General features: G+C 37.5%; 1 protein-coding gene across 1 annotated transcript in view; it reads right to left on the reverse strand.

The window, feature by feature from the left end:
• The window catches only part of hk1 (hexokinase 1), a 36,518-nt gene extending 20,878 nt beyond the window's left edge, over positions 1-15,640 (reverse strand). The window contains exons 1-2 of the mRNA XM_034030110.3: positions 15,348-15,640; positions 5,655-5,817 (exon numbers count right to left, since the gene is read on the reverse strand). Coding sequence (XP_033886001.2) covers positions 5,655-5,817; positions 15,348-15,410 — 226 coding nt within the window. The 5' untranslated portion in view covers positions 15,411-15,640. The remainder of the gene's footprint in view (positions 1-5,654; positions 5,818-15,347) is intronic.
• Between the last annotated feature and the right edge of the window lie 208 nt (positions 15,641-15,848).

A 15,848-nucleotide genomic window follows, 5' to 3' on the forward strand; every position in this document is an offset into this window, starting at 1 on the left:
GACAACATGAATCAGGTTGTGTCATAATAAAACAGCTAGCAGCACCTTGCATTGGAAGAAACCATGTGGCTGCTCTCCAGCATTAATTGCATTGCCCTTAACCATACTGACTTCTAATAAAAAGGACTGGATCTAAGAGCACCAATGGATTTATCGACCCAGTCTGACATTATAGTAGTACTTTGCTATTGATTGCTACATGTATTAAAGAGAAATGTAATTGTGTATATTTCTGTGGTCAGGCTTGTCTGCATTCATAGCTATAAGCTTTCCTAACCTCATCTCATCTGACCTACAGGAATCAGATCCGCATCATACAACACTGTCCTCATATTGGTGTTTGACACAAATGACAGATAGAGTTTGTGTAGAATCAGGTAGCATCAATCACTAATGTGAATTTAAGGCTGTGACATCACAACTACAGGATCCCCTTACAGCATGTGATGATGTAATTTGAAACAGGTGAAATCAGGGTGATTGCAATGGATACCAAAAACATCTTCATGTTGTGTCTGCTTTACAGTGATTGTAAGCATTAACATGAAAAGTCTGCAGATGGCCACACATGACGGATACTGCCTGACATACCCTCCTGAGAACTCCCCTGGGCCCCGTTCATACACATTTTAAAGCTGGTGTATAAACATACTTCTAACACTGTCTTAAAGTGTTGAGCAAAAGTTTAATGAACAAAAAATGTGATTTAATTAATCAAAATTATCTTTAAAAAACAGTGCAGCACAAAACATTCTTCAAATTAAATTCTATGAATAGGATTCCTTTGACTGTGTCTCACGTGACATGCACAATTAATTCTGAGACTCTAGTACGCAAGGTGTCATTAGAGGTTCATAGTCAAAATTTCCACATGTTCAAGAAAAGTTTTACCTAACTGCAGTTTCTCATGGGGTTGAGACACACCTATTTATAGACTGTGAGATATGACTGGGCGACTCTAATTCAGATCCAGGCTTCAGCTCCCCTAATCCAGTAATGTGCATCACCTTGGCTCGTGCTCTTTCTGTCCATTCAAATACAACTTGACAAACAAGTTTATATCAATTATTCTTACAATTTTAAATCAATGGTATTCTATTTAGGGATAAACTGGCATTTCTAATATTGACTCTTATAATTTGTATGATTATTTTGATTATGTTATTATTTTATAGCGATATATAGAGGAGACACCCTGAACGTTCATAGAGTGCTGTAGTTATTCCATGAATGAGGATAGCTGAATAACCTGGCCAAGCCAAACTGAGATACAGTAAAAAGAATACTGTCAGGACTAGTTCATATGAAAAGGGTATTCCATGCTAGATATCTCAACGCTTGTTGTATAACATATAATATAATTAATGGTGAGGGATATACAATGTCGCCATGATCGATGAACTATTACTTGTAAAACCACATTCTTTCTTACAGCCAGCATACGGTCTCTATCCTGTAGGCCAAGACACTTGATACTCACTCCAATTCTGCTGTATCTCCCGCATCAATATGGTTTTGTGACACCCTGTTGTTCTTGTCATTTCATCCAAAAGAGGTTCACTAATTCCAGTGTGAACACAGCTTCACCTTACCATATGGAAGAGCAACTATCTCAACCCTGCCCCTCCCAGTTTCTCCTGATAGGAATATTCTTGACCACTGACGCAACTGAAAAACATTTCCTTGACAACAAAAAAATGAGTAAGTACATTCCTCATTTTAAACCTATAGGATGGTGTCACAGGGGGGGACCCTGTCGCTGGTTCTTGCGTAACAGGAGATTCGTTGCTAAGCAACCAATTGAGCAGGTGGGCTCGGCCGGCACTGAACTGATCGGGAGGTCAGGATTGGTTGGGGGGTGTGCCCAGGGAGGCAGCGTGTAGCTGCGCCACAGTTCCAGGTGACTGCACCGCCATGCTACACAGAGGGGCGCTTTGTTTACATTGAGGAGGCAAGTGACCGCTCCGCAGGGTAACTACAACAGAACCCTTCAACTGCAAGACGGTGTCTGTAAGGCTCTGCTCAGCCAGGACTGTCGTAAAGACCTGGAGCCGCTGGGAGGCAGGGACTTTGGGAGCAACAGCAGAAGGTTAGTTTTGGGGATGTTGATCCCAACCAGTATAGAGAGAGTATTGTAGTGTAGTGCTATTATTCAGTGACAACCCACGCACGTAACACTTCCCCCTGTTACAGATGGTTTTATCCAATCAAGTTCAGAGTACATTGCACATTATCCCACGATAGATGCCCTCTACAGCTAACATCTAGAATATAGTTTTAAAGTTCTACCTAACCTAAAGCGTTCCAATTTAAACTATAATCCAAAATAATCTTCATACAAAAACTATTGTGGGGTTTATAATAGCATTAGCATCCGCCACAGGGGTTATTATTTGTAGATAGCCAATTATTTTGCAGTTATGAGCTAAGACATTAATGCTTAAATATAATCCTCTATTGCGGTGACCTGAATCTTGAATCCTGAAACATTAACCCACATATCATACAGTACTATAAAACAATACAAATATATTACAAAATTAATACTAAAACAATGTCCAGCTCACACTACCTCCACAGCAGGCATTCCTGCATCATACAGTAATTGATTTAACTGTTCAATTATCAAGCAGGAAGGCCCTCTGCCTTAGATACTAATGCAAAGTAATTTATCAGATATCTTCCTGAGAAAATGCTGGCACCGTGCCTGACTGTAGCAAGCGACTTTGTTAACTTTCGTGAGCACTAAATAATCAAGCACCTAAAGAAAATGACTCTACTGTTTTTAGTGTACAGAAATGTCCAAAAAAGAGGCCCCATATAGTTTTAATTCCTGCACCAAACACAGTAACACTGAATCATTCAAATAAACCAAACTGGAATTAGGTAATGGAGACCAGCGCAGATTCTCAGAGGCCTGAATACCAAAGGCCAAATGCCATAAAAAAAAAATAAAAAAACACACCGTTTAAAAGACCTCAGCACATTCTTGGGATGCTACCGCGGCTGCTCAACTGACTGCTACAGAACATACAGGATGACACATTACTGTAAAGTAAAAACAAGCTTTGGATTCAAAACAGTAAAGAGACTAGACTGAGAATCTAAACAGAAGTGGCATAATTACTGACACGGCTGTCAACATTGTGAAATGCTGAGTAGGCCTCAAAGGAAGAAATGTGGTGCAGTGTCTCTGTATGTTTAGCATTGCTTTGAGAATTCAGGAACTGTTCCGCCTATAGCAAATGTTTAATCGCTGTTCTCTGAACTAAAGCAAAGCGCTCCTGCTAGGGACGATGGAGACTATGACTACATCAGTAACTGACTCGTGTTACAACCCTGGCACGCCAGAGATATGAAGCTACAGTGAACGCTTCATAATGCTTCATGTTACAATGTGATATTTTGTAACATTTTTAAATCGCCCTGGATAAGGGTGTCTGCTGAGAAATAAATAAATAAATAAATAAATAATAGGCAGATTCTGCAGGATGAACCAGGTGCAATAAGAAATGTGATTGAGGCAAGGCCCCAGTTCTACAGATTTAAATTGTGAGCTAGAGGTGAAGAGCCCTGGTTATCAGTGTTACCGAAGTAATTTATCAGATATCTTCCTGAGAAAATGCTGGCACCGTGCCTGACTGTAGCAAGTGACTTTGTCAACTTTCGTGAGCACTAAATAATCAAGCACCTAAAGAAAATGACTCTACTGTTTTTAGTGTACAGAAATGTCCAAAAAAAGAGGCCCCATATAGTTTTAATTCCTGCACCAAACACAGTAACACTGAATCATTCAAATAAACCAAACTGGAATTAGGTAATGGAGACCAGCGCAGATTCTCAGAGGCCTGAATACCAAAGGCCAAATGCCATAACAAAAATAAAATAAACACACCGTGTGGAGTAATGGTTAGGGCTCTAGACTCTTGACCGGAGAGTTGTGGGTTCAATCCCAGCTAGGGTACACTGCTGCTGTACCCTTGAGCAAGGTACTTTACCTAGATTGCTCCAATAAAAACCCAACTGTATAAATGGGTAATTGTATGTAAAAATAATGTCATATCTTGTAACAATTGTAAGTCGCCCTGGATAAGGGCGTCGGCTAAGAAATAATAATAATAATAATAATAATAATAATAATAATAATAATAATAATAATAATAATAATAATAATAATACCTGTGCAAACAAAGACATTTCAATATTAGGGGTGTGCAGAAACGTGTTATTCGTACTTGGAATTGTCCTTAAAAAGTATTACGGCCTTGGTACACAAGCACAGCAGTAAAAATGTCACCATCCCAAATGAGAGTTCAGGATGGTGATTATACTGTATATGCTCCCAATCTGCTTTTAAACCACTCAATGCAGAGATTAATTTTGACTGATTGGTACTCAATTGTAAATGTTAAACCTGTGCTTCGTATTCAGGTTTTATAAGCTTGTGTTAAATGTTGTCCTTCTTGATACCTTTTCCTCTGATCTTCAGTTTCATGGCTATTTTAAACAAGTGCAGTTGTCAGTCATTGCAAAATACTATATTGTACTGTTTGTTAATTTTAATATACTATATTCCTTCAAATTTAATACACCCTGGAATTTAAGACGCAGCCCAAATTTCCCACCCTCAATTTGAGGAAAAAAGAAAACATCAAATAGACACATTTACAAAGATACAGCCTCAATTGTGCAAATAAGAAAACGGCATCTAGAGGCAGTTTGTGGTCGTCTGCTGTCACACACAGCATTACAGTTATGTGCTGCTTTTCATTTCCAGTCGTGATTCCTCATACCTGTTTATTTTCCTTTTTGTGAACTGTGGTATTGCTTGGCATGTTGAAAAACACAGGGGTGTGATCAGCATTTCCGATCTGTTCAAGCTGGTACTGTTTGTTAAAACTGAGCCTAATAACGAAATGCTGAAATTGGAAAATTCCTCAGGAAATGGCTGCCTGTATGTCATGGATGATTCAAGAGTGGGCAGTCAGTAATTTTTGTTCCTCTTTTCTTGGCAGCCAGTCATGTTGCTAACCCTAACCCTAACCCTAACCCTAACCCATCACTATACTCGAATTTAAGATGCAGGCCATTTGTGAGAAGAAAACATTGGTTTAAAAGGTGAGTCTTAAATTCGAGGGAATATGGTAACCTCTGGCTAAGGCTGACAAAGGTTGGCATCTGCCTGTAGCAATTTCATAAACATGAAAATTACAGCACTAGGGCTGTGTTTAAAGTTGGTCAGTGTAATACTGAAAAGTATAGGTGTGCAAGAAGCTGAAGCAGGAATCCTGAAACTGGGTGTACACAGGAACACAAAGACCTCAGAGACTGATTCAATATGCAGGGGAAATGCAGATTTTTTTTTTTAAATCTCTCATCTGGGTATAATATGTTTCTCATAAACCCCTTACTATGAACACCTGTACCACATATACTACAACTGAAAGATGAGGGGCACTGGTCAGACACTTTGTCATTAACAAACAACAATATTTCAGTCTCTCACAGACAAAGACTGACAACTAACATTTTTCACTTTTTTTAAAAGTTTGAGGTCACTGATATTTCATTGTTTATACAGTTAAGCTGTTTAATGGAGGCGAGGAATCCTTTATAACCAAAGCACTAAGACGTAGTGTCTTTCTGTATTGTACCTGATCCATCAGGAATGGACCTCACAAACGTGGGCAGCATCTTGACTGTAGCTGTAGGATTGGTGTCCCTGGCCAGGCCACTCTCGAGATCCTTCCTGAACCGACACAGGATGTCCAGGAGCATTTCATCGGAGAAACGCATGGCATACAGGTATTTGTCAATCTAAAAGCAAAGAAATAAAAATGCTCAATATAGGTAAACCTCATTTTTAAGGCCACCTCACTAAAAATCCCACCTCACAATTAATGACAATTTTGTACATTCTCCATTTGTTCCTCTTGACAGCCATATAAAGCCACTCGGACACCCTTGTAATTTATCATGCTTTTTTGTTTTAAATGACCTATCTAATAAGACCAACATGCTATAAACTATCTAACTTGGATACAACATGATAGCATGGTCTTACAATAAATAATATGCACATGTACAAACTAAAACAGTGCCTTAAAACAGTGCCTTACTTACACAGTATAAAATACACTTCCAGAAAGACTGAAAATCTCTTGTCCCTGAATAGATTTACAGTAATTGTAACATGTTCAAATGCACATACGTGGATATAAGTGCTAGCCCATGTGTTATTACATTTATACAAAATATGGCGTTGATTACATGGTGCTTTACGCATGGTTAATTCACTACATGTGCATTACAGAGAGGGAGTTATTTTATTTTGTATTTTAGTCAGATGTGTGTTGGTATGTGTTCCGCGGCGTGCTACACCCCCTCCCCCATGTATAACGCTTTTCTGTTAACGCTCATATTGTGTGTCCCCCGAGACCCATGTTATAGAGAGGGAGCACTGTGTGTGTGTGTATATATATATATATATATATATATATATATATATATATATATATATATATATATATATATATATATATATATATATATTTGGACTGTTAATTAATCACAGTTAACTTCTGCGCTTAACACGTTAATTTCTTTTGATTATTTCCGTAATACTCGGGTACATGCAACCCAATAAATGCAGTCGTCGTTTGAATAGAAAGTTAGTCGCGGAACTGCATTATGGAGCAAAGCACTAAAAGTGAAGGACTTGTGAATGGGAAGTTGTTTCTGACAGTTCATTGGATAGAAAGACTGTTGAATCTTTTAGTTCCAGTATTACAGAATACAGTCTGCTGTACAACACTTTCTAGCAGTCATTCTGCTACAGGTAGCAACAACAGAACAACAAATGAAACCCGCCAGTTTTGACAGAGTATTTTTTTAAATTCAGGATCTCTGAATTTTAATTTTATTTCAATTAAATATATATTTTTTAAATGGCAATGAAAAACAGTTTATGAGTATATGAGTAGAACGGATACTCTTTGAAGGACACTGATAAGAAATAAACAGTTTAATTTGAAATGCAGTAAGGTGAGTAATAAACTGACCCCGTTGTGATTGAGCAGTTGGTTCAAACAAACTCCAAATGCTGTAGTTTTTCTGTATAATTATGTGTAAATAAATATTACACCATAAAAAGGTGAATCTTTTCATTGTTAACAAACATTTTACACTTATAACTTTAAAGTTTCTTTTCAAAATGGCCGCTCTAGTGGTCATCATCCTCCGGAACTTTTCTCTTGTTTATAAAAACAGCTTGTTTACACACTGCCTTTTCCATATATATATATATATATATATATATATATATATATATATATATATATATATATATATATGTATATATATATAATCCCAAAGAAAAAAATAGGTGATTTAAAATGGTACAAGTGGCAGGCTCTCACTGGTTAAAAACAGTCCTGAATAAAATCCTTAAAATTGCCTTTAAAGCACTGTGAACAGTTCAATAATAGTTCAGTAATAGTTTACTATTATTATAGTGTTCATACCTGATTTTGGGATAACCCTGCTGCGGTATTTGATTCCCTGCAACAGTTCATTCAGAGCCAGATATTCTTTAAACAGATGACAATCATCCGTTTAAAATGTCTGCATTATTAGAATGCAGTGATGTCACTGCTATAGCAACAGAATTTACAAGGTATTTAAATAATGTGTATTTTCTGTTTTAATGATGAAAACGGTTCAAACAGACATGATCAGTTTATCTGGAAATGAGGCCTCTGTAGTTTTGAGATAATTGATATACATCCTATAAATGACAAGTGAAAGAAGACAGCCTATAGCTGTCTCAAACTACAGTAGCTTTGGGCCTAATGGGGACCTTGCTTGTCCCTGTGTCGACAGAAACTATGTTGCTATGCGGTTACAGTGTCACATGACTCCTCTTAAGGAATCATAGACACCTGTCTCAAAGCCAGCTAGAAAGAACTGCTTGTATAAAGAACAATCCCAATACTGGAGTAACACAACCTACAACCACAACCAGAATGAAAAAATAACACTGTACAGCATCAGTGTTTTGACACACAGACTTATCAGTGTGTGCCAGCCAGACATGACAGCATTTTGCAGCAGGAAATATATTATCAGTCTTACTCAGTCTTACTCAGTCTTTATCTATCTGCTTGAGCTATTTACTCAATCATTATATGTAAACATGCGAATATAGTACTCATAAAAGGGGGCGAGCAGTTATGCTGAGGTGTGTACTTGACTAGTTTCTTGAAGTTTACGTCAGATGCCTTGGGTGCGTTCCCTCATGACCCTGCAAGCACCCATGAATCCTGATCTAAACACCCCCCTGCCTGCCATTCAGTCCTGGGTGTCTGAATCATGCTGAATCGTGCAAATAAGTGGTGGTTTGTAAAGTCTGAGACCTCCAAATCACTTGCACTTGGATTTGAATTTTTATTTTTTTATAGCACATTTACTAACGGTATGGCAAAAATAACCGGTTTATTTGGGTTTCCCATTAAAAGCTATAATTTAGGAGAAAAAAGTCCCTTAAATGTCTTCCTGCTCTATAAAGAAAGCTTGCACAGTAGCACAGCCAAAACTTAATGTAAACAAACTAGACTTTCAACAATGTCTGCTATAGTCGGGAGAAGGCTAAGCTTTAGAATAAGGCAATAAATAGACAACAAGAAAAGATGGTTTAGTTTAAAACTGAACATGACCTACTTAAAAGTTGCTGGCACTACAGTATGCACCAACGGCTCTCAGTGTCTATTATATTGTTACAGTAGCCCCTTCCTTTTATGCTGTGTTTTTTTCAATTTATTGGTGATGCATAGCCAAACCTGTGCTGCACTTTTCCTGCCCATTAAATGCTAAGAGGATGCTTCTGGATCACAAGTGTGGTGTGTGTGTGTGTGTGAAGGTCAGGTGTGATGCAGACAGTGACTGTGCAGAACTCCATCCCTGTGTCTCTGCAGCACCCTCCACTGCACATTGTGTTGGCTGATGTACATTCCGAGTAAGTGGTTAAACACTTTTCTTATTTAATAATACAGAGAGATAAGCACTCTCCCAGGCTCTGAAAACATGTTAACTCTCTTTAGCATGTTACTGCGGTGCAGTGTTTAACTTCAAACCTTTAAAGTCACTATCAGATTGCAAACATTGAAGTATTATAGGGTTACAGGATAGAGGATGTGCATGAGGGAATATGGACACAAGTAGAAGTGAACTTCTGTCTACTCTCTCTGAGTGTCGATACAACCCATGCAGGGACGCTGCCGTCCTGTAACTCTATTAAATACTGCTGTATTATTGATTGTGATGTTACTGTTTTGTGCTGACTTTGCAGTTGATGGAAATTCCGAAAGCTGCCTCAGGATGTTTTTTTTTTTTTAAGCAGGTCATGTCAACCGTACCAATATTGAGAATAAAGCCCAGCAAAAGCTCAATATGGTACGCCTGATGTCATGAATGGGGTTTCTTTGTGATGTGTCGTGGTATGCAGCAGCCAACCCTTAAGCTCAGATTGGCTGAAACACCCTCTTCAGTCTATTATATTCTCTGTACAACCAATTCTATTCAGTGTGGATGCTCCCAGAGGATTTAGTGCTAGATGAATTAACAAGCTGCTACATGCGCATGGAAAAAGCATGCAAACTGCGAATATACTGTGCAGTGTTGGCTGTAAAGCAATTTAAAGGATTCTTTCTTATTAATCTTGACTATTTTTACTTTCACCAGGTGGAGACAATAGTTATCTGCCTCTACTGCATACTGAACATTTAATATTATGACTCTACTTGTAACACGACCCCGCATAGAGGCTCAGGCGCAGTACTGTCAACACTTTTCTCTTCCTTAGAGTTTGAAACTTTGAAATGTTATCCAAACAGTGTTGCGGAAGTTACTTTGAAAAGTAAAATGTTAGTTATATTGCCATACACACATGAACTATGTACAAATGAGGCGATAGAATAAGCTTATGGTTTTTTCCAAATACCTTCAAAGTCTTAAACGTTTTGTGAAACAGCAACCCTAATTCAGTGTTTAATGCAGAAAACTGCGGTACACAGTTCCTATTGTTCAAGCATTTCCCCAGGTTTTAAAAATCAATAGGACTGGCACTGTGTACTGTACAAGGTCTCTCAGATATCAGTTTGGATGAGCACGCCTTTAACAAGTAAGAGATCACATTTTTTATTCGTCACAAATGAAAAGTGCTTCCTCATGAGGACTCAGTAAAACGTTTAAAGTTGTAAATACTTGAAATGCTGGAGCACTAGAGCCCAGCGCTGGCAGCTTAATAGGGTTGGTCACAGGAAGAACTCAATTACAGCATCACTGGGAATTACTCACTGTCACAATTTTGATTTTATTATTTTTGAACATTGGTAATTAGGTGTGGTTGCTCTATACACGGGATGACATCTGTACGCAGGATAAAATGTACTAGAATTTTGGCAAATACTGCACTGTGATTGGATGACTTCTGATATGCAATTTCTAATTTGTCGGATAGGGCTAGTCACCTTTCAAATCATGTCTTTGTTTAATCTCCTTTGGGACAATGTAAAAACCTAATTAGTCTGGGAAAGCTTGCATTAAACCTCCTGTATGATTTAATCATCCGCTGCAACAGGATTTCAGGAAACTTGACAGAAGTTCTACTTCTTTTATATAAGACCTGCTCTAGTAGAGCCACCGTTTCCTCTCTGTATCATAACAACTAAGACCAGTGAATCAAAATAAATAATGTATTCACATATTCTGTCTATTTTAGTAAATTGAATTGGATCGAACATCCATGTTTGTGTGGATTGTTCAGAGAGTTTTCCATAATTTATTTTCACTTCTAGTGAAGTCCATTTATCTAGACCTCCTTCATGTAAGACCAGAAACTTAAACAGCAAATTGATAAGGGACTTGCAAGTCGTTAGCTAAATATGAATTGTCAGAATTGTTAAAAAGCCTTGGTACTGTAATTACACTACTAACAACTGCTAAAGAAGGCCAGCATTGATAGGTTAACCTGTAGCCCCAAGGTTAAAACTGTTATGATACAACAGTGCACGCCAAAGCTACACTGTTACTCAAAACATTCCACTCTGAAGCTGGTAGCTTTACACAACTGATTTACACTTCACATGGTTAGGAAATCCCTCCCTCCAGGCATTGCACAGCCATTTCCTTCAAAATACACATACCTCAGGAAGTAATCATTACAGGCCATATATCAGGTCATTCTCTATACGTAAAAGAGAGCAATACCTACTGTTTAATTGCTCTTTGTAAAGCCAAGTCACAATGCAGAATAAACTACAACATGCCTATGTTCTGAAAAACAGCTTACTGTATAGAAAAGTTTACCAGGGCACATATAGATGATACTTTTGTAGTTGACATTTATCATTCTTTTTACATAGTATGCAAGGCTGTAAACAAATTTAAACAGAAATGAAAATCATTACGGGTATAATATTTTGCTACATTTAACCGCATATGTTTTATGAGGATCTTGCATTAATTACTTAATGTTTTTTCAAAAAGTTATTAAATTATCTTGATACATTGTAAACTACTGTAATTGTACACAGCGTTTAAAAATCAATGCCATCATCAACATAAATACAACATTTTAATATAAAGAAGTCTTTAAATTCTAAATCAAGTCTGCTTTTTAATTGAAAACATGTATGCTAAACATTAAACAAACATTTACACAGAAGAGGTAAACATTCAATTAACCATAGATTTTATTGCTGGGTTTAATTTTAAACAATATTTGATATATATTGATAAACAAGATTCAAATTTGTACTGTATTACAGTAACAAAATCTCTCAGTACAATAAACCCAGCACCACATCAAAAAAGAGAAGAAAAAAAACACTCTTCTGTACAGCAGTGTGTTATTTATTTCAGACCTTATTGATGCATTAGTTTCCTCTGCATCTTTTTTATACAGTTATTTATAAATTACGATATATGAACGAATACAAACAATCATTTTCTTGGCAGCAAATACATTTCAAGTAATGTTTGTTTGAATATTCGAATATTTGTCCCAGTACCAGTATATTTGCAGCCTTAGTGATCTTACACACTATAAAAGCTGGAATAGTGGTATGTAATGGCTGTCTCCTTCCTGGTACAGCTATGGCCAAAAGTTTAGCATCACCTAGAATTATAGGGTAAAAAAACTAAATGAACATAATTTAGATCTATTATTTAACATTGTGTAATCAAAGAAACTTTAAAATGATTCTGGATACCAGAAGCCATAATAGTAGTATTGTACTATTGTTCAATTGTTGTCAGTTTTTTCATTAAGTATATGTATATTCAATATGTTAACACATTATTCAGCAGGTTTAATTTGACTATGAAGCAAAATCTGTTCATTCTACAGGGTGACACAAAACGTTTGGCCATAGTTGTAGTAAACTTGTAAAGGAAACACCGAGACCAGCCCCATTGAACAAATATATACTCTACAGGGCACACTGAACAGGTTCCAAGGAGCTCTGCCAAGCTGCACATTGTCTCTAGTCACTGTGTGAGTCACAGTCAGTCAGATAGAGAAGGGCATTGCAAGGGTAATTTTAATTAATTCCTAATGATTCTTTTCTATAGAGGATAAAAAACATACCCCCAAAGGTCACTGTCTTTCTGCTGATAGCACAGTAGAGCAATGACAAGTGGAAAGAAGACTGCAAATACTGACTAATAAACTGCAGGGGTCTGACTACAATTCCTTCCAGGCCACGGACAATTATAAAACTAAAATTAAAAAATACAGAGAAAAACAATAAAAGAACTACACTCGCTGGACAAGTAACCCTAATGGTCTCCACTGACTGAGCTTTTCAGATACAAGTTATTTCAAGCAGGGGGTGGGGAGACGCTCTTTCTAAATTGGTTTTAATTGGGTCAGTGTCCTTTTAACCACCTGGAGCTCAAGCATCTCAGTATAATTTTGAAATCACACATTTGTATTGATTTTGGTTATGAAAATACAGATATTGGCCCAGGATTGTGTACAGTATGTTCTGTGGTTACTATGATGCCAAATCTTTAGGATACAAAAAATACATATGTGGTTTCACAGACCCCGATTAGCACTAATCATGGACTGCTTTATCTAAGGCAACATTAGATAGTCCAATTAGTGCTAATGAGGACCTGTGAAACCAGCCATTAAAGAAAGACTCTCTCCATCTTTCAATCAACCTTCGGCTATCTACTATAGAACATTGGGAGACCCCTTTTTAAAATCGAATAGGGACCCCAACTAAAAGGCAAATCCCAATCACTACAGATAAAAACTGGACTGCAGAGAAATGAAATGCTTGTACTGTATAAGGTCTGGAACAGGGGTCTCCAACCCTGGTCCTGGAGAGCTACGGTGGCTGCAGGTTTTTGTTTCAACCAATCTCTCAGTTACTTAATTGAACCAGTTATTGGCTTAATTAGTCAAGATTAACAGGTGTTCCAGATCTTTAGCCACTGAAGAGGTAAAGACACCTATAAAACCTGCTGGATAGGGGCTCTCCAGGACCAGGGCTGGAGACCCGTGGTCTGGAAGTATCACAGGGCCTTTCTCTTTCATCACAACAGTGGATGATCATCTTACATGAAACGTTTCTAGAATTTCCTGGGTATGCCTTTGCGGACCCTCATGGTACCCCAGACCCCAGTTTGATTAAGAAAGACCAATTTGCTCCATTAGGGATCTGGAAAAATGATAATGTATTTACAAGCATACATCATATGTGTTTTCTTTTGTGTGTGTGTGCGTGTGTGTGTGTGTGTGTGTTCCACAATAGAGAAATAGAGAAAAAATGAACCTTGAGTCTTTCTGTTGTAAAAACATATATAACAATAAAATTATATTTTGTACCGTGTTTCATCAATTAGTGATGTCTTCTCTCAAACATGCATAGTCAATTTTCAATAATTATTTCGATATGTATATGTACATTTACAATGTTCATAGGAAGCAATAGCATGGTTGGCCTTATCATATTTGTATCATTTGATACCTTCATTTAATCAAGTGTTCTTATTGATGATATGTAGCTAGGCACCCGTAACCTAGCTACACATGACCCAATCTCCTGAAAGACTGACCATATATGATAATGGAACCTGCTTTTGCTCAAGTGTTTAGTTAAGATGGCCTCTTAACTGCTAAGACACACAGCCGTGTGAATTATATCACAATGAGATAGAATTCCCCATTCCCAGGTCCTCTGCCTGCTTGGTCGGTTCTGTATTGGAAGCAAATCAGGATACGTCAGCTTCCTACCATAGCCAAGAGCCCTGTCATTATCATACCAGCAGTCTGGAATAAAACTGCACATCACTGACCCTATCATCAGTCTGCCAATGGCTGGTATATTTTAGATAAATCAATCACACAACATAACACAGAAATAAACACAATGCCAAATTACACTAATAGAGTACCGGTCAGTTTTGCTAAAAAAAAAAAAAAAAAAAAAAGTATTTTATTCACTGTTTGTTTGTCAGCATTGGTTATAAGATAAAATATAAAATTAAAATAACTAATTCCTATTTGCCTATGACATTACTAGAAACATTAATAGTAGTAGTAGTAGTAGTAGTAGTAGTAGTAGTAGTCGTATTATTATTATTATTATTATTATTATTATTATTATTATTATTATTATTATTATTATTATTATTATTTAATTACATGCAGTAATTAAATTAAAAGGAATCTGATTACCTACGATGGCAATGCCAGGGGTGATGCTCAGACTAGCATAAACTATAGATATGTATTTAAAACATTTAGTGTATCTTAATACACATTGCTATTTAATATATAAGGACATGTTGAGCAACTGATTGGTCCTAAGACTTCACAGCAAAAATGGGATGCACTAATTGACACAGGCCTTAAAGGGGAAATTAATTCAAATAAAATGTGGCTTCAGCAATTTACTCAGCTAAGAACACATATCCGCTTTAGTTACAGCTGGCTCCTTTATTTTAATCTTGAGCTCAAGCATTATAAATGGCACATTCACAATGTCCTGAAATGACTTCTACCTCCTTGTTTCAAGGACACAGCAGAACCACGAAACACGGCTTCATCTTTTAATATCTTGTATATTTCAAGGGTAGGGGCTGCCAACATCCACAATATTACTGGTAGCTGATTTTCAACAGAGTCGTCTACAAAACACCTTATGTTTATGTAAAATATATGCACAATTACATGCAACATGTCAGTGCTGTTGCATTTCTGTAATGATGCCGAGTGCTGAGTGCAGAACACATCTATACCTAGTTTTTGGGATTACCTTCACCATAACACTAACCTTTTTGACCTGGTCATCCTTTAATTCTGTGAAATAATAGGCCAGAAGCTGAGCAGCTATCATCCTGCCTGGAGGGTCTGATGGGAGATGAGAAAGAGAGAAAGACACAAACAGCTGAAAGCAGTGCAGTAGGGATCCAAGCAGTCACTGCAAAAGTCACCAACACTTCCTTAAAAATGAATTAGCCCTCTTCACTTGATATGGAAGCCGTAAAACAAATCCACATAGAGTTCAGTATAGTAGGTTGTGGCTGTGTCCTCTGCTAGCAACCAACGTAAAGATGCAGCAAATGCTACTGCTGGGTGGTAACCACCAAAGCCAGCCCACTGCCTGTACTCCTGCCATTGGCTAAGGGCTCTGCTGCACAAGGAGGGTGAAAGGGAGCAGATGGGCTGTCCCTCAAGCTTCTTCTGATGGCAGGGGGGAGGGAGAAGCTACTGTCAGAATCCCAGGCCCTATCTCCCAGGGCACGTTCAGCACGTCTCTCACCATGCATTTGCA

This window comes from Acipenser ruthenus, chromosome 13 (genome assembly GCF_902713425.1).
Source record: "Acipenser ruthenus chromosome 13, fAciRut3.2 maternal haplotype, whole genome shotgun sequence".
Lineage (NCBI taxonomy): Eukaryota > Metazoa > Chordata > Actinopteri > Acipenseriformes > Acipenseridae > Acipenser > Acipenser ruthenus.